Source organism: Ovis canadensis, chromosome 14 (assembly GCF_042477335.2).
Source record: "Ovis canadensis isolate MfBH-ARS-UI-01 breed Bighorn chromosome 14, ARS-UI_OviCan_v2, whole genome shotgun sequence".
In the NCBI taxonomy this organism is placed as follows: domain Eukaryota; kingdom Metazoa; phylum Chordata; class Mammalia; order Artiodactyla; family Bovidae; genus Ovis; species Ovis canadensis.
In genome coordinates, this window is record NC_091258.1 from 65,775,017 (window position 1) to 65,794,856 (window position 19,840).

The 19,840-nt window shown below is 50.0% G+C and overlaps 1 protein-coding gene across 1 annotated transcript in view; it reads left to right on the forward strand.

Moving 5' to 3' along the window:
* Positions 1-345: 345 nt before the first annotated feature.
* RELB (RELB proto-oncogene, NF-kB subunit) overlaps positions 346-19,840 on the forward strand; it is a 28,537-nt gene continuing 9,042 nt past the window's right edge. Inside the window, exons 1-6 of the mRNA XM_069551061.1 lie at positions 346-667; positions 1,649-1,696; positions 7,290-7,636; positions 17,028-17,185; positions 18,539-18,630; positions 18,809-18,940. Coding sequence (XP_069407162.1) covers positions 361-667; positions 1,649-1,696; positions 7,290-7,636; positions 17,028-17,185; positions 18,539-18,630; positions 18,809-18,940 — 1,084 coding nt within the window. The 5' untranslated portion in view covers positions 346-360. The remainder of the gene's footprint in view (positions 668-1,648; positions 1,697-7,289; positions 7,637-17,027; positions 17,186-18,538; positions 18,631-18,808; positions 18,941-19,840) is intronic.

Consider the following 19,840-nt stretch of genomic DNA (forward strand, 5'->3'; position numbering starts at 1 on the left):
GACTCAGGTGAAGGAACTGAGGTGTAGAGAGACCATGGAAGTTTCGAAAAGTTTATCATCAGAGCAGCTATGGAGCTCTGGTAACCTGATCCTGAAGCTTCCCTTCCAGCCAAACAGGTCAAGGCCAGTTGGCAGACTTGGGAAGGCAGGTCACAGTTTCCTAATTTGCTACATGGGTAGGTTAGGTAGTGGCTCCAAGTGGACTCAGTGGTCTCGGCCTGGGTAATGGGAATCGTCACTAGTCGGGGCCCCTCCGGTGCGCCCAGCCTCCTCTTCCCGGCCGGCACCGCCCCCGAAGCCACGTGACGCGTGGGGGTTTTCCCGTTCCCCTGGCGTGACGTAACGACGGGGTTCGGGCCAATGAACGCGCAGGCCGGCGGCGCCGGGGAATTCCGCCGCCCCGCCCCCGCCCGCCGCCCGCCCGGCCCGGCCCGGCGCCCCCCGCAGCCCCGGGCGCCGCGCGTCCAGCCCGGCCTGAGGCCCCAGCCCCTGCGCCGCTCTCCCGACCCGCGATCGTCCGCCAGACCGTGCCACCTGGCCGCTCTGCCCGCCCTCGTGTGTGTGTTTTGGTCTGGGCTGGCCTCCGGGACGTCAGTCCCCACTGGTTGGGCCATGCCGAGTCGCCGCGTCGCCAGATCGTCCGCTGCGCCGGAGCTCGGGCCCTTGGGTAAGCGGGGCCAGGGATCAGGAGAGGAGTCTGGGGCAGGACTGGAGACGCGGGAGTTCTGGGGGTCCCGGAGTAGTCTGGGAGTTCCTACAGGAGTCCAGGGGTTTTGCGGGGAGAGTGTGAGGGTTTGTGGACACTATATCAAAGGGAAGGAAGGAGGCATAGGATGGTGACCGGGTCCGGTCCAAGGTAAGAGAGAGGCGTCCCACTATAGAGTGAGAAGGGGGCGGGGCCTGACCCTGAGGCAAAGAAGGGGGCGGGACCCGACGACAGAGGGGAGGGGCGGGGCCTGACTCGGAGAAGGAGGAGCGGAAGCCGTTCCTGAGGGATTGGGCGTGGCCAGACTCAGAGAGGGAGAAAAAGGAGGGGCCTGGCTCCCAGAAGGGGGCGGGGTCTGAGAGTAATACGATAAGGGGGCGGGGCCTAACATAAAGAAGGAAGCAAGCTTTCGCCTACTCAGAATAAGAGGCGGGGCTTACGGTGATAAGGGGGCGGGACAGACTCGGATAGGGAGAAGGAGAGAGAGAAGGGGGAGGGCCTGTTCTGAAAAAAAGAGGGCGGGGTCTGACTCAGAGAAGAAAGAGGAGGTGGGGCTCGCCTCAGGAGAGAAGTGGCAGGGTCTGAGAGGGAGAAGAGGACTGGCTTGACACTGGAAAAGTGAAGGGTAGGGTCTGACCCTGAAATAAGGGAGGGGGTGGGGGCTTTTCTAACTGAGGTTGATAAGGGCTCCTCCAGGCCCTTCTCAGCCTTCTTAACGGAGAGAAGGAGCAGGGTCTGAGTGTGACGAAGGGTGGGGTGACTGAGAGAAAGTAGAGAACCTGTCCATGAGTTAAGGAAGTAAGGCCAGACCAAGCAAGCCAAGAGCGAGGGGCCTGACCCAAAGAGGCGGTGCCAGAAGAGGAACGGGGTGGAGCTTGGAAGATTCTCTGGTTTTCCCGCCGCATCTTCATCACCTCCTGAAACATGCTTCCTTCCCTGCAGGGTCCGCTGACCTCTCCTCGCTCTCTCTCGCCGTTTCCAGGACCACGGGTGAGCAGCCCTCCACAGTTGCTGCCCGTCTGCACTCTCAGGACAGGGCAGAGGGAATCCTATGGAGGTGGCATTGTGCACGCCTCTGTCTGGGGGGTTTTGCAGAGGTCCACCTCAGCTTTCCTCAGCCTGTGTCCCTCCCTGCCCGTTGAGATGGGGGTCCCCAGATGCCCTACCTCCCAGGTGATAAGGTGCTGGGCAAGTATAACTTACTCGATTTCTAAGAGTCCTCTTTAGAGATTCACTATCATAGTGCAGAGGGTAATAATTATATACTGGTGCCACCACCCCTTCACTGTGTCATTTCCCCTCTCTGGGCCTCAGTTGTTTTCATCTGTAAAATGGGCGTAATATCAATGCCTCCCTTTTAGAGGGACCAAGATGAGTCAATGAGCTGATACAGCTAAACAGTACCAGTATTAAAACAATGACAGTATTAAAGCAATATCCGGCACACATTTAAGTATCACCAAGAGAGCTGTTAAAAACAAATGTTTGGGCTCCACCCCCAGAATTTGATTCAGTGGGTCCAGGATGAGCTCTGGAAATGTGCATTTCTAGCAAGTTCTCAAGAGATACTCAGAACCACTAGTCTATACTGCCCCTCATTCGGTGCCATCCAAAATTCATGGGACTTCCCTGGTGGTACAGTGGTTGAGACTCCACGCTTCCACTGCAGGGGGCATGGGTTCGATCCTTGGTTGAACAACTAAGATCCCACGTGTCATGCAACAACAAAACACCCAATATACAGCGCTGACCAAGGAAATACAGAACCATGGCCAAAGGATGACATCATTTCTCATAAATGTGCTGGAATTTGCAGGTCAGGAATTGAATCCGTGGCCCCTGAGGGCTGGGTCTGAACCTCTCTCTGGAGGTAGAATCTTGGGATGGACCCCAGAAGTGCTGGCATGGCTGTGGAGGAGGGCCTGTGGGTTCTCTAACAGATCTCTGAGTGGGAGATTCTGAAAGGTGGGAGCTGCACTGGAAACAAGTCCTCCCAAGCACTGCTTCTGGGCAGGAACAAGGCTGAGATTTTTCTGACCCAAGACCTAGATCTTTGGTTTCAATTAAGAGTAATTTTTGCCATAATCCATTCAACAAATATTGAGTGCCTATTCCTTACCTGGCCCTGTGCTGGGCAGTGCTGAGGACTCAGCAGTAACTGAGACAACCCTGGCTGTGCCCTCATAGTGCTCCGTGGAGGCAGCTAGGTACACAATGAATTAACTGTAGGATTGTAAAATGTGATAAAGGCTATAAACAAATCTTGGGATGAGTGACACCTAAATAGCAAGGTGGGGATGGGAGAACTGAGATGGAGGGAAATTTTCCCTCATTTTGATGGACCAGACACATACTGGGCCCTGGGTATAGTGGGGAGGGGCAGACGTGTTTCCTCCTCTCTGGTGCTCACAGTCTACAGGAGACTGATACGAATCACTGTACTATAAGGTCATGTCAAATCCTAACAAGTGTCATGACAATCATAAAACCAAGGCACCTAACTATGAGTGACTGGAGGGGGGGTTCTGGGGGTTACCTTGGATAAAGGAGTCAGGGAAGACCTATCTAGGAGGTGACACTTGAATGGGGAACTGAAAGTGGAGAAGGAGGCATACAAAGAACTGAAGGAAGGGCATTCTGGCAGAGATTAGCCTGTGCAAAGGCCCTGAGGCAAGTGGTGAGAAAGACAGTTGCTCAAGTGTGCTTAAGTGGCTGCCCCTGAATGGTGGCAAGTTTGTGTAGGAGGTGGAGGAGGGGGGTGTAGGTTGGTATTTGAGCAGACCCTGAATAAGGAGAAATCCCTAACATTTCCTGACTGAAAGAGGATTTTATATAATAATAATTAAAAAAAACTAATAACTAAACTTTATGAAGGGCCTGAAGTGTTCAGATTCTATACTAAGCAATTTCCCAGTGTGCTTCTAAATCCTCATGCTAATGCCTGAGATATATCAGAGCTCATTTTATAGAGAAGGAGGCTCAAGCGAAGTTAGGCGACTTGCCCAAGGCAACACAGCCAGCAAGTGACAGCTGGGATTCAAACTGACATTTGTGTGACTCCACACCTGATATTCTGATATGATGTCTTCCAACCTCCCCATTTTATAGACAGACAAACTGAGGCCTAGAGAGTAGAAGCAATTTCCCCAAATTCATAAAATAATGTCTCTGACATCTTACCCAACACTAGCCAGCATTTATGTATCACCTACTCTTATGGCAGTTCTGAGTGCTTCCTGTGTATCAGCTCATTTAATTTTCACAACAGCCCCACAAGAGGGGCATTAGTATTATGTCCATTTTATAGATGAAGAAACCAAGGCACAAGAAGAGGTTAAGGGACTTCCCCTGGAGAAGGAAACGGCTACCCACTCCAGTATTCTGGCCTAGAGAGTTCCATGGACTGCATAGTCCATGGGGTCACAAAGAGTCGGACACGACTGAGTGACTTTCACTTCCCTGGTGGTCAGTGGCTAAGACTCTGCACTCTCAGTGCAGGGGGTCCAGGTTCCACTCCTGGTCAGGGAATCAGATCTAGATCCTACATGCCACAACTAAAACATCCCAAATTCTAAACTAATAAGAAAAAAGTTAAGTAATGGGCTCAAGGTCACATTAGCACATAGCAAGGAATAGAGCCAGGATTTGAACTGAAGCAGTCCAGAGCTTCAGTCAAAGTTGCCCGGGCCTCAGTTTCCCCCCGCAGCCTGGGAGCTCCTTGAGAGCTTGGACACAGGCTAAGTCATCTTTGGGGCCCCAGGTCATCCAGCACGGATGCCTAAGAAGGTGTTTCCAAGTTGAAGTGACTTGACGTTGGCCCTGCCACTGAGCGACAGCATGTCCCTTCCTCTCTCCCAGCCTCAGTGTCCCCATCTACCAAGTGGGGGTGTCTTCCTCACCCTGCTGACTTCACAGATCACATGAGATAAGAAGTGTAGGAAGACTGCTTGCTTTCCAAGGAGCAAAGGTCTGGCTGCCGGGAGCCACTCCCAGAGAGTGGAGGAGGAGGACAGATCTGGCAGCTGAGCAGCTCGGTGATAATCCAGCCACCAGTCGCCAGCGCAGGCAACCATGGATGGGGCACCTGGACCCCGCCTGCCCTCCCTGGCTGTGTGACCCTCCAGGCTTGCTTGCTCCCTCGGGGCCTCCCGTTGTTCTACGTCTGTGGAATGGTGGGAGGTTGGTTTCGATCCTCCATGGTCCCTTCCAGGGCTGGGCTTTCCTGAGGAGGTGATAAGGGGTTTCCTCAGCATTGCTGTTATTCCCTCCTTAGGAAGTAGAGGTGAATCCTGGATCCCGGGTGGGCACTGCTGGGGACCAGCATGGGATGCAGAGCAGGTGGTTGCTTGGGGGTGGAGGATCAGCCTCCCTGGGGCTTCAGACACCAACAAGTGATATCTTGGGGTCTTGGGTGGGCTTTAGGGAGGGGTACAACCTCACATTTTGTTCAGAATCTTTTTTTTTTTTTGCTGAGCTATAGAACTTGTGAGATCTTAGTTCCCCAACCAAGGATCGAACCTGGACCCTTGGTAGTGAAAGCACAGAGTTCTAATGACCAAACCTCTAGGGATTTCCCTTGTTTAGACTCTTAGGTGTCCCCTTTTTTTCCCCCTTGGTGATAAAACCCTTGGCTTTTCATCAGATTTTCAACAACGTTTCATAATCCCTGGTCTAAATGTTCTGAGGGGAGGCATTTGAGGGTAGCCTAACCCTAGGACCCCAACATCAGGAGCTGAAGGGAAAGTAGGCCAGGAGCGAGAGATGGGGGTTGGGGATTAACATCCCAGGATTTCTCAGGATGGAGGAAGAGGGAAGGGTTCCAGGAGGGGAGGGGGTTGAGGGGGGTCTGTCTTAAAACATGAAAGTCTTGACTACTTTCTGGACCTCACCTTTCTTACCTTTCTCTTCCTCTTCCTTCCACAGATGAATTGGGTAAGTATCACAGGGTGGTCTGGGCGGGGAGGCTTAAGAGTCCCAAGTGCTCACAGAGGGGGATCTTGACCTTCCTTGTTGGCGAGGAGGTCACGGTGTGACTTCTGGGACTGCTGGGGGATTTTAACAGTCATGTGCTCCCAGGGTACTTAGCAGCACTTGTGAAAATTCAGCATATGCCAGCTGCCTTTAATATTAGTTACTATTACTACAGCTGTTGTTCATTCCTTGAGGGCACCGTATGGAGCACATGCTGTGAATTCGGCCCTGAACCGAAGCCTCTGCCCTCTTGGAGCTGATACTCTAGGGGCAGAGACCAAAGGAAAAGGAATAAAGAACAAAATAATGTTAGATCGGGCTAAGGCTTGTGAAAGAAATAAACAGGAAGGGGCCTGGGGAAAATACATTAGATCAGGCCTTCTGAAGAGGTGAACTGAGATTGGATGAGAAGGAGCCTGAATGCTTCAAATAGGGGGACCAGGCAGATGGAGGAACCAGTACAACACCCTGAAGAGGGCCGGGCTTGGTAGGTGCAACAGAAAAGAGACCAGAATGTGGTGAGAGGGGGTGGTGGGAGGCAAGAGGCCCAGGACAGCCAGGATTCTGTGGCCAAGGCCAGGGGTGTGGGTTTTGTCTTGCTTTCCTGAGATGAATGGAGTCTGGGGGGAGTTTTATATGGGGAAGGTGTTGACTGACTCATAGGGAGATGGGAGCCACTGGAGGTTTCTGTGCACACGAGGACAGGGTCTGATATCAGATCCCTCTGGCTGTGTGTGGTGGGTAGACTGGAAGAGGGGAGGTGGGGACCAGGAGCAGTGATCAGATGGGAAAGGATGGAAGGCGGCCCAGGGAGGAGGCAGCGCGGGTGGGAGAAGTGGGACTATACATGTATATTCGAGGGAGAGGCGAGAGAGAGAGTTCCAGGTGGTGCTAGTAGTAAAGAATCCTCCTGCCAATGCAGGAGATGCAAGAGACGCGGGTTCGATCCCTGGCTCAGGAAGATCCCCTGGAGGAGAAAGTGTCAACCCACACCAGTATTCTTGCCTGGGAAATCCCAAGGACAGAGGAGCCTGGCGGGCTACAGTCCATAGGGTTGCAAAGAGTCAGGCGTGACTGAAGCGACTTAGCATGCACACACACGCAGGAAAAGTTCATGGATTGGACCTAGGGGATGTGGGATCCTGAGCCACTGACAAACTTGGCATCCTTCCAGCTTGATCACTGGACGGTGATGTTCCTTTCTGAGATGAAGCTTCGGCAGAGTAGCTGTTATTCTTGTTATTAAATGGAGCAAGATGGAGGCAGGGGTGCCTGTGACCTGGTCTTACCTTGATCCAGGTGAGAGGTGATCGAGGCGTGGGTGCAGGAGCTGTTTCGGAGGCCAGTGGACATGAGGGTGCAGGAGAAGGAGAAACCAGGCCCACCCTCAGGGCCTTAAGAACTGGGCATGCTAGGGGTCTATTTGCAAGAAGGAAGGCAGGGGCTTTTTTGTGTGTTCAGAGCTGAAGCCCCTACTCTGTGTATGTGAAACCCACAAGAAATCTGTCTTGAAGAAACGAATGGACGGGAAGTGGAGAGGGTGGCAAAAGTCAGGGGATTAAACAAGCCTTTTAACTATCAGCGTCACCCCCAGTTTTGGCTTCTCCCCCAGAGATCATCGACGAGTACATCAAGGAGAATGGCTTCGGCTTGGAGGGGGCGCAGCCTGGCCCGGGCGAGGGGCTGCCACGCCTGGTATCCCGCGGGGCGGCCTCCCTGAGCACCGTCACCCTGGGCCCCGCGGCGCCCCCGCCCCCGGCCACGCCGCCGCCCTGGAACTGCACCCTGGGCCGGCTGGTGCCCCCGGCCCCGGGCGCCGGGCCGCGGCCGCACCTGGTTATCACCGAGCAGCCCAAGCAGCGCGGCATGCGCTTCCGCTATGAGTGCGAGGGCCGCTCGGCCGGCAGCATCCTTGGAGAGAGCAGCACCGAAGCCAGCAAGACGCTGCCCGCCATCGAGGTAGGCAGAGGGGGCTGGGCACCGGGAATAGGGGGAGGCGGGGGGTGGGGTGGGGACTGCGATTCTCTTGCCCCCAGGAGTCACACACGCGAATTTCTTTATTCGTGCATTTTTATAATGATGATGATGATGATTGGTTTTTGAATTTCATCTATTTATTTATTTTTGGCTGCACTGGGTCTTCCTTGCTGTGGGCTTTCCCTAGTTGCCGGGCGTGGGGGCTACTCTCTAGCTGTGGTGCGGGCTTCTCATTGCGATGGCCTCTTGTTGCAGAGCAGGGGCTCTAGGCCCTCGGACTCAGTTGCTCCACAGCATGTGGAATCTTTCCGGACCAGAGATTGAACCCCTGTCCCCTGCACTGGCAGGCAGATTCTTAGCCACTGCGCCAAGGGAGAGGTCCCTACGGTGGTTATTATTGTTGTTGCTACTGCCGGGGTGGATGATACCACTGTTGCGTGTGTGTGTCATGTCCAACTCTGCAACCCCATGGACTGTAGCCCACCAGGCTCCTCTGTCCATGGAATTCTCCAGGCAAGAATACTGGAGTGGGTTGCCATTTCCTTCTCCAGATACCACTGTTACTTGGCATTAAATTTAAAGAGTTTTCAAAGAAAGACCTTCTTCCTGGCAATATGACTGTATCGATCACAGTCATTATTGCTGTAAAGGCTGTGTAGCCTCCTGGTTCACGGTAAGAATCAGAGTGCTTGAGTTCGAATCCTGCTTCCACCAGCTCTAGCTCTGCTGCCTCGGGCAGGTTACTCAGTCCCTCTGTGCCTTCTCTACAAAACGTGGTAACAGGGACTTCTCTGGTGGTCCAGGGGTTAGGGCTCTGCTTTCATACCTGAGGGCCCGAGGCTCAATCCCTCGTTGGGGAACTAGGATTCTGCAAACCGTGTGGCATGGGGAAAAAAAAGTAAAATAAGATCCCCAAACTTCTGGAAGCGGGATTGCCCATCAAAGGCAACTTGACAGCCATTGCCAAGTTGCCCTCCTCGGGGGTTGCACCCATGACTGTCTCTCCCAGTGATGTCTGAGAGGCCCGGTGCCGCATGCCTCTCCAATACGGAGCCTTGTTGTATTTCTGGATCTTTGCCCAAGTGTCTGTGGAGCCTGAATTGTGTCCTCACCATCCCACTAGGGCTGGATCCAGGCCCAGCTGCTCCCTGACCTCCAGCTTTCTCCCTGGTGACCAGCTCTCAGTCCCCTCCCAGATTTCCCTCCCCGCTTCACTGAGGCAGCCAGAGAGGTGCTGGGAAATTACACATCTGCTCCTCTCCCCTGCTTAGAATCCTCCTTTGTCTCCGGAGTGCCCTGAGGAGGAGGCCCAAGATCCTCCTGGGGAGGATCCTCCCCAGGGCCTCTGAAGACCTTTGCTTATTTCTTAAAAAAAAAAAAAAAAAAGATTTATCTATTTATTTAACTGTGCTGGGTGTTAGTTGCAGAATGTGGGATCTTCCATCTTAGTTGTGGCATGTCGGATCTAGTTTCTTGACCAGGGATGGAACCCAGGCCTCCTGCATTGGGAGCGTGGAATCTTAGTCACTGGACCACCAGGGAAGGCCCTCTAAGACCTTGCCTGGTCCAGCTTCTGCTGCCCACTCCCACCCAGCCCCCTCACTCCCCACCATCCAGCCATCAGGCCTTCGCTACTGCTGTTCCTCCTGCCTGAAGTGTTTTCCACTTGCAGCCTTTAGTTCAGTTCAGTTCAGTCGCTCAGTAGTGTCTGACTCCTTGCAACCCCATGGACTGCAGCATGCCAGGCCTCCCTGTCCATCACTAACTCATGGAGTTTACTCAAACTCGTGTCCATTGAGTTGGTGATGCCATCCAACCATCTCATCGTCTGTCGTCCCCTTCTCCTCCCGCCTTCAATCTTTCCCAGCATCAGGGTCTTTTCCAGTGAGTCAGTTCTTCACATCAGGTGGCCAAAGTATTGGAGTTTCAGCTTTAGCATCAGTCCTTCCAGTGAATATTCAGGATTGATTTCCTTTAGGATGGACTGGTTGGATCTCCTTGCAATCCAAGGGACTCTTAAGAATCTTCTCCAACACCACAGTTCAAAAGCATTCTTTATAGTCCAGTTCTCACATCCATACATGACTACCAGAAAAACCATAGCTTTGACTAGACAGACCTTTGTTGGCAAAGTAATGTCTCCGTTTTTTAATATGCTGTCTAGGTTGGTCATAACTTTCCTTCCAAGGAGCAAGCGTCTTTTAATTTCATGGCTACAGTCCCCATCTGCAGTGATTTAGGAGCCCAAAAAAATAGTCTCTCACTGTTTTCCCCATCTATTTGCCATGAAGTGATGGGACCAGGTGCCATGATCTTAGTCTTCTGAATGTTGAGTTTTAAGCTAACTTTTTCACTCTCCTCTTTCACTTTGATCAAGAGGCTTGGTTCTTCACTTTCTGCCATGAGTGGTGTCATCTGCATATCTGAGGTTATTGATATTTCTCCTGGCAATCTTGATTCCAGCTTGTGCTTCATCCAGTCCAGCAGTTCTCATGATGTACTCTGCATATAAATTAAATAAGCAGGGTGACAATATACAGCCTTGACATACTCCTTTCCCGATCTGGAACCAGTCTGTTGTTCCATGTCCAGTTCTAACTTCTTGACCTGCATACAGATTTCTCAGGAGGCAGGTCAGGTGGTCTGGTATTCCCATCTCTTTAAGAATTTTCCACAGTTTGTTGTGACCCACACAGCCAAAGGCTTTGGCAGAGTCAGTCACCCCCTATTTACCTGTGAGGCCTCTGCCCACCTCAGGGATGCCTGTTCTGACCCCTGTCCTGGTGCCAGCTTCCTCGTATGAGATGTTTCTGTCTCCTCTCCATCAATGCCTCTCTCGTTATTTAATTGGAGGATAATTGCTTTACAATGTTATGTTGGTTTTTGCTGTACAACAATGTGAATCAGTCATAACTATATACATATCCCCTCCCTCTTGAGCCTTCCTCTCACCCCACCCTTGCCTCTCTCTTTATATAGACATTTATAGAGGGCAATTTGAAAGTGAGTTGGAGGTATGATACTTCACTCAAAATGTTTCTGCCTGTATCTCTCAAAAGCCATGACTTTTTTTTTGCAAGGTAGGGTCTGTATCATGACAACACTCTTATCACATAGTAGAAATGTAATATTCATGCAACAATATCTTCTAAGGTTAAGTCCATAGTCTGTTGATCCCACTGACCCCAGATATCCTTAATACTTTTTTTTTCCTTTGGTCCACTTGTTTAATATCCAGTCTAAAAAAAAAAAAATTCCAGTCTAGTCCAGTCCTGCCTTTAGTTGCCAGGTCTAAATATTTGTGTACCCTGTCAATTCATACATTCAAACCCTAACTCCAAAAGTTGGAGGAGGAAATGGCACCCCACTCCAGTATTCTTGCTTGGGAAAATCCCATGGACAGAGGAGTGTGGTGGGCTGCAGTCCATGGGGTCCCAAAGAGTCAGACATGACCGAACACTCGCAACTCTGAAGGTGATGGGAGTAGGAGGTGAGGCCTTTGAGATCAGTGACCTTACAGATGAGATCCCAGAGAGCGCCCTCCGCCTTCCCCCATCTGAGGACACAGAGACAGAGCCTGTGCCCAAAAGAGGCCCTCGCCAGAACCCAGCTGTGCCGGCACTTTGATCTTGGACTTCCAGCCTCCAGAATCCTCGAGAAACAAAGACAGGCAGGCATCTTCAGTGTGACGGGGTTTGTTCCTCAGGTTGCCTTTGCGTTTCGGGACAGGGACGTTTATGCAGGACAGAAAAGGTGTCATTTTTTGTTGTTGTTGTTTATTTGGCTACGCTACAGCTTAGTTGTGGCTCGAGGAGCCTTCGATCTTCACTGCGGTGTGCAGGCTCTTTAGTTGCCTCATGAGGGATTTAGTTATGGCACATGGATTTTTAGTTGCAGCATGTGGGATCTAGTTCCCTGACCGGGGATCGAACCTGGGCCCCCTGCATTGGAAAGTGCGGAATCTTGGCCACTTGACCACCAGGGAAGGTGTTTTGTAGTATGTCCCACATTCTGGATTTATTGGCTGTTTCCAGGTTAAATCAGGTTATTAATTTTGGCGGGAATACCCCAGTGGTGAGGCCGTGGTCCTCTTAGAGTCTGACATCCTGGCACGTGGGGTGGCAGTTTGTCCTAGTATCTGATGCTGAATCGGATCCTGTGGTTAAGGTGGTTTATTACTCAGCTCTGGCTGCCCTCACAGAATCCCACAGACTGGGTGCCTTGAACCACAGGAATTTATTGTCTCATGATTCTGGAGGCTGGAAGGCCAAAACTGAGCTATTGGCAGGGGTGGTTTCCTCTGAGGCCTCTCTGCTAGGCTTGCAGATGGCCGCCTTCTCTCTCTCCTCACTTGGTCTCTCCTTTTTGTCCACACTGGTGTCTCTTTGTGCATCCAAATTACCTCTTCTTGTTCAGTCACTCAGTCATGTCTGACTGTTTGCAACCCCATGGACTGCAGCACGCCAGGCTTCCTTGTCCTTCACCATCTTCTGGAGTTTGCTCAAACTCGTGTCCGTTGAGTCAGTGATGCCATCCAACCGTCTCATCTTCTGTTGTCCCCTTCTCCTCCTGCCTTCAATCTTTCCCAGCATTAGGGTCTTTTCCAGTGAGTCAGTTCTTTGCATCAGGTGGCCCAAGTATTGGAGTTTCAGCTTCAGTATCAGTCCTTCCAATGAATATTCAGGTTGATTGCCTCTTCTTGTAGAATGGCAACCCACTCCAGTATTATTGCCTAGGGAGTTCCATGAACAGAGGAGACCGGCGGGCTACAGTCCGCAGGGTTGCAAAGAGTCGGAGAAAACTGAGCAACTTTCACTTCAGAACAGAAGACCAAGAGGCAGGTTGCATTAGTCCCCACCCTAAGTGAAAATGAAAGTGTCAGTCACTCAGTCGTGTCTGCGACCCTGTGGACTGTAGCCCATCAGGCTCCTCTGTCCGTGGGGTTTTCCAGGCAAGAATACTGGAGTAGGCTAGCCATTTTCTCCTCCAGGGGATCTTCCCAACCCAGGGATCCAACTTAGGTCTCCTGAATTGCAGGCAGATTCTTTATCGTCTGAGAAATCAGGGTAGTCCCTACCCTAAGGGCTGATTAATTTACTCACCTCTCTAAAGGCTCTAAGGCTTCCCAGGTGGTGCTAGTGGTAAAGAATCCACCTGCCAGTGCAGGAGATGCAAGAGACTTGGGTTCAATCCCTGGGTCAGGAAGATCCCCTGGAGGAGAAAGTGGCAACCCACTCCAATATTCTTGCCTGGGGGAAATCCCATGAGCAGAGGAGCCTGGCGCGCTACAGTCCATGGGGTCGAAAAACAGTCGGACACAACTAAGCACAGCACTTACAAGGTCTGTCTCCCTGGGGCTAGGGCTTCAACATATGAATTTTGGAAGCATGCAGTTTAGCCCATAAGTGGTAGTGACTCAGTTCCTTGATGGTCCAGTGGTTAAGATTGCATGCTTCCTCTGCAGGGGCACCAGTTCAATTGCTGGTCAGGGAACTAAGCTCCCACAGGCTGCATAGCGAGGGAAGAAAAAGCCACCAAAGTGATGAATAATTCTCAGTCTAAATGAAATCCAGCGCTCTCTCAATTGACATAGCCATTGCAGTTTTTGACACTTCAGTGCATTTGAAAGTTATGGGAAAAAATGTGTGCGTGTGTGCTCAGTCGCTCAGTCATGTCCAGCTCTTTGCGACCCCATGGACTGCTGCTCACCAGTCTCCTCTGTCCACGGAGTTTTCCAGGCAAGAATACTGGAGCAGGTTGCATTTCCTATTCCAGGAGTTTACCCGACTCAGGGATCTCCTGCATTGGCAGGCAGACTCTTTCCCATTGTGGCACCTGGGAAAAAAATGCTACATATGTGAAACGGAAGGAGGTTCTGGCTTCTGACTTTTTCAAACAGGTTTGTCACCAATGTGAATGCTGGCGGGATATTCAGAAGTCTTACAGGATTTGTGTGGGTCTGTCCTGGTATTGCAGGCGGGGTAGCATCTCTGGCCCTGTGTCCAGCCTGCTGTCTCCATCACCAAAATTGTCACCAGTACCACAAACACCCCCTAGAGGGCAGTACTCGCCCACTGAGACACACCTGTTCGTTGTATTTTGTTGGCACTAGCTTTACATGTCGGAGAAGGCAATGGCACCCCACTCCAGTACTCTTGCCGGGAAAATCCCACGGATGGAGGAGCCTGGTAGGCTGCAGTCCAAGGGGTCGCTAAGAGTCGGACACGACTGAGCAACTTTACTTCCACTTTTCACTTTCATGCATTGGAGCAGGAAATGGCAACCCACTCCAGGGTTCTTGCCTGGAGAATCCCAGGGACAGGGGAGCCTGGTGGGCTTCCGTCTATGGGGTCGCACAGAGTCGGACACGACTGAAGCGACTCAGCAGCAGCAGCAGCAGCAGCTTTACGTGTTCACTTTCCCTGGTGGCTCAGCTAGTAAAGAATCTGCCTGCAATGCAGGAGAGCTGCGTTCGATCCCTGGGTTGGGACGATCCCCTGGAGAAGGGAAAGGCTACCCACTCTAGTATTCTGGTCTGGAGAATTCCGTGGACTGTAGAGTCCGTGGGGTCACAAAGAGTTGGACACGAGTGAGCAACTTTCACCGTTCACTTTACATGTTCAGATCACACTTTTTAGAGGTTCTCTGACCGGCAGGGCCCTTCGAGTGACCCAGGAAAACCAAGTAGGTCTGGGCCCCACCTCAAGGGGCTGGTATCTGTCTGCTGCCCCATGTAGCTGCAGAGTAGAATTCCAGCCCCAGTTGTCATAACTTCCTTTTTAAAAAGGAGAACCTGGAAATCTAGAAGAGCATGATGTCTCATACCTTTTAAATGTAGGCTCCAAATTTTCCCCAACTTCTGTTTTTTTTTTTTGGCTGTGCTACACATTGGTCGGGACCTTAGTTCCCTGACCAGGGATCAAACCTGTGCCCTCTGCAGTGAAAGTGCAGTCTTAAACACTGAATATCAGGGAAGTCCCTTCCCCAACTTAAAAAAAAAATTATTTTATTGAATTATAGTTGATTTACAATATCGTGTTAATTTCTGCTGTATATCAGTGATTTAGTTATATATACATAGGTGTATATTTATACATATATTCTTTTCATTATGGTTTAGCACAGGATATTGAATATAGTTCCCTGTGCTATCCAGTAGGACCCTGTTGTTTATCCATCCTACATATACTCATTTGCATCTACTAATCCCAAATTCTCAGTCCTTCCCTCCCCTACCCCACCCCAACTTTTTATTTTGAAAAAAAATCTTTTAAATCTTTCTTCTAGATTTCTTGTTTGTTTCTTTCTTTGCAGTATAACTGATATAAAAAATACACACTTAATGTACACATTTTGATGAATTTAGGATGAGAACAGTTGCAATCTCCAGAAAAATTAAAAAAACAGTACAACAAGCACCTGTGTACCCTTCACCTGTATTCACCAGTAGACCTCAATTTTACCTCAATTTGCTATATCTGACCCTCTTTCCATGCACACAAACATACATACAGATGCGTAGTGCTCACACACACACAGATATGCATGTTGCTTTTTTTGCAGACCTATTTGCAGATGAGTTGTAAATATCATGTTATTTCACCTGTAGATACTTCAGGGGGCATCTTCTGAAAAATAAGCTCCTGCATGGCTGCGACACTCATTACTATGCCTAGAAAAAAATCAATAATATCACATAATATCATCTAATATACAGTCCATGCTGGAATTTCCAAATTGTTCCCCCCAATTTTTTTTTTTTAAGATCTATTGCTTGATTGATTTTTGGCCGTGCTGGGTCTTTGGTCTGCACGGGCTTTCTCTATTTGCAGTGAGTGGGGGCTTCTCTTCATTGTGGTGTGGGGGCTCCTCCCTTTGGCAGCTTCGTTTGTAGTGGAGCACTGGTTCTAGGCTTGGGGGCTTCAGCAGCTGTGATGCACCAGCTCAGTAGCTGCAGCCCACTGGCTCTAGAGCACTGGCTCAGTGGTTGTGGTGCTTAGTTGCTCCGGGCTTAGTTCCTCCAGGCATGTAGGATCTTCCTGGACCAGGGGACCCATGTCCCCTGCATTGGCAGGTGCATTCTTAACCACAGGGAAGTCCCTCAAAATGTGTTTTATAATGATTTCTCCCTCCTCAATCTAGGGTCCTATGTTGCTTTTGGTTGTGTCTCTGGAGTCTCTCGCCTCTATTTTTTTGGAAATTGAGTTGTATTTGATCAAATATTGTGTGTAGCTCTAAGGATTTTGACAGATGTATACATTATTTAACTACCAGCCGATCAAAATACTTTTTTTTTTCTTTTTGTTCAAATATGACACCTATCTTTTTTTTTTTTGCTGCTCTGGGTTTTAGTTGTGGTGTGTGGGATTTAGTTCCCCAACCAGGGATCAAACCCAAGCCCACTGTGTTAGCACAGAGTCTTAGCCACTGGACCACCAGGGAAGTCCTCACTCATCTTTTTATTATCTTTCATGACACAGATATGTCTGAATGGATGACCTGTAGTTAGGGCTTGTTTGACATTTCCTCATGATTGGGTTCTGGGGTTGCACTTGTGGAGGGGCTGTCATAGAAGAGAGCCTTCTTTACGGTCCAGCTCTCACATCCATACATGACTACTGGAAACATATCTTTGACTAGACGGACCTTTGTCGGCGAAGTGATGTCTTTGCTTTTTAACACACTGTCTAGGTTCGTCATAGCTTTCCTCCCAAAGAGCAAGCATCTTTTAATTTCGAGGCTACAGTCACCATCCGCAGTGATTTTGGAGTCTAAGAAAATAAAAATCTGTCACTGTTTCCAACTTTTTCCCCTTCTATTTGCCATGAAGTGATAGAACTGGGTGCCATGATCTTAGTTTTTGGAATGTTGAGTTTTAAACCAGCTTTTTCACTCTCCTCTTTCACCCTCATTAAGAGGCTCTTTAGTTCCTCTTCACTTTCTGACATTAGAGTGGTACCATCTGTGTGTCTGAGGTTGTTGATGTTTCTCCTGGCAACCTTGATTCCAGCTTGTGATTCATCCCAGCAGAGGATGCCTGTGCTCCGTTGCCCCCGTATTGGTGATGCTGACCTTGCTGACCTGGTTAAGGTGGTGTCTACCAGGTCTCCCCACTATTAACTTGCTCTCTGCCGACCACACTTGGAGACCTTGTGTGCATCCATTTTTTTTAAGTCGAGCGGCCAAAGACAGTGCATCCGTGGGTCAGCTCTCATGTTATGAGGTCCCCAGGTTGGAAGCTTTGGGTTTAGGATCTAAAAGAGGTCTTCCACCGACACACTTCCATCGTTGAGGGGGAGACAAGGTACCAGAGGAGGCTTGGATGGGTGCAGGTGTCTGCGATGGGACCCCAAAAGCACCCGTCTTCCTGCAGCTCCGGGACTGTGGAGGGCTGCGGGAGGTGGAGGTGACCGCCTGCCTGGTGTGGAAGGACTGGCCTCACCGAGTTCATCCCCACAGCCTCGTGGGGAAAGACTGCACAGACGGCGTCTGCAGGGTGCGGCTCCGGCCTCATGTCAGCCCTCGGCACAGGTACCTGACTTGACCCCTTGTGCTTGGTCATGGAGATTTTGAGGGGCTGAGGATCACCTGAGAAAACCTAAGGGCTGGGGCAGCTTAACCAGACCCTCCCCACTGCATTGCCTAGATGGGGAAACCAAGGTGTGGGAACAGCGGAGGGTCTCATTTAGGCCTGGAACCCTGCTGCCTGCACCTCCACATGCATTATGTTTATCCCCATTTTGTAGGTGAGAAAACTGAGGCTCAGAAAGGTGAAGGGGCCCAGATAGCCAGTGGCAGAGCTGGGGTTTGACTCCAGACCTGACTTAACTGCAAGGCCCCTTCTTTCTTTCACTTTATAATTTATATGTTTTCAATTTAAAAAAGTAAAAGGTTCAGAAAGGGTGTGCAGTGAAAAATGAATTTCCTTCCATCTTTGGTCCCCTAGTCACTAGTGCCCCTTCTTGGAGGCAACTAAAGTCGTGCTTTGCCTGTATATATATATTTTTGTCATTCCCTTATGAATGGTAGAGACATTTGCACCTTGTTTTCATGTTTTAGTACATCCGAGAGATAATTCCTGTCAGTACATTTAGACCTGTCCTATCCTTTTTATTGGCTGCATAGTATTCCAATGCATGGATGTTAACAATTGATCGAATATGTTCTTAATAATGGGCACTCATTCCAATCTCTTGTTGCCCTGTTACTATTATTCATGAATGGTTTCACATATACCTTTTCTAGGATAGATTCCTAGAAATGAAATTGTTGGCCCCGCATCTGTGCATTTATACTTTTAACAATTTATAAACTTAATGAAAATGTAAGTTCTGTGAGAGCAGAGATTTTCTCTCTTCTGTTCCATGCTGTAGCCCCCTGTTCCCTGTGCCTAGCACAGTCCCTGGCACACAGTAGGTGCTCAGGAAGTCTTGCTGGAATGAATGAATACTGCCATGTTGTCTTCCAGTACGTGGTCACTTGGGTGATTTACAGTCCCTCCAGCAATGAGTGAGAGTGCCTGATTCTCTACAACATCGCCTACAGAGAGCATTATCCAGCGTTTTGATCTCTGCTGTTTTGGAGAGTTTTTTTAGGAATTGATATCACATTTGAGTTTAATTGGCAGTTTTCTTCTTATAAATGAGGTCAACTGGTGCTTTCATGGGATAAAGATAAGGTGTGATCCCAAGTTCTCTCAGGAATCCTCCATACCCCTAAGGGTTTGAGCCCCAGCCTCCTCCCAGTGCTGGGAACCCTGGGCCTGAGGAGGCTTCGGCCTCTGAGGGTGTGAGCCCCGCAGCAGCATCTGCCAGAGCCGTCTTGTGGGTCAGGGTGACACCTGCCCTTTCAGGAGTGCCTCCCTTCACCCCTTCCCCTACTCAGCTTCAACAACCTGGGCATCCAGTGTGTGAGGAAGAAAGAGATCGAGGCTGCCATTGAGCGGAAGATTCAGCTGGGCATTGACCCCTACAATGGTGAGTCCCTGAGCCTAGCTTAGCATCCCATCCTCTCAAACTCCTTGCCCCTCCGCTACCCCATCCCCTTGCCTTTTCCAGTTTCCACCATTGCCCCAGCCCCAGCCCTTCCTTGTCCCCCATCCCTTTGCTAGGGTCTCCACCACCCACACTCAGCCTTCCCATATCTCTCCCACAGCTGGGTCCCTGAAGAACCATCAGGAGGTAGACATGAATGTTGTGAGGATTTGCTTCCAGGCCTCATACAGGGACCAGCAAGGACAGATGCGCCGGATGGACCCTGTGCTCTCTGAGCCTGTCTACGACAAGAGTGAGTTGAGGGCGATGTTCCATTAGGATTGCCATTGGTCTCAAGTACTGGAAAGCCCCATACACAATGGGTGAACAAACAGGGAATTTTTTTTTTTTTTTTGCTCAGTTATTAAGTCTGTTCCTGCTGATTCAGCTGCTCAGCTATATCAGGGTGCTGGTTCAGTAGGTCTGTGATTCTCGTGGCCTTTCCCTCATGGTTACAAGCTGGCTGCCACAGCTCCAGACATCATGTCTATGTTCAAGATGGTGTGCGGTGTCACCCTGTGTGGTGTGCAAGCTGTACACTGCCCACCTCTAGAGGTCAGCGTTTACTAAGTAGCCTAAGGAAATGGGGCCTTCTAGTGTTGTAGAAAGCACAATCAGTTCAATGACGCAGTCCTTGGGAACAGGCAGCATAAGTAATAATCTCTCTTTTACAGAAAATAATACATTTCTCAGAATCACCCTGATAGGCATCTGTTTATGTCTCCTTGGCCAGAACTTGGCTCCATGGCCACCTTTAGTTGCAAAGCAGTCTGAGAAAGCATGTATTTAGATTTTTCATCCTGTATCGAGGGATACAGGCATAGAAGAGAAGATTAGGAATGGCTGTTAGATTTTAGCCCACTTACAGGGACTGCCACAGACATCAAAATGGGCAGGGAATATCAATCTAGGCTTTTATGGATGCAAGAGATAGAATCTCAACTCACATAAGGAAAAAAAAAAAGGATGTTCCATTAACTAAAAATATCCAGAAGTAATACAGTGCTTCAGGTTTGTATGTATCCAGGCTCTCAGCGATGTCATTAGGGGTCTATTTCTTTCCATCTCTCAGTCATGCTTCCTTCATGTTAGAGTCACTCTTAGCAGGGCCCTCCCAGGCAGGGGCAAAATAACTGTACAAAGCTCTAGTCTT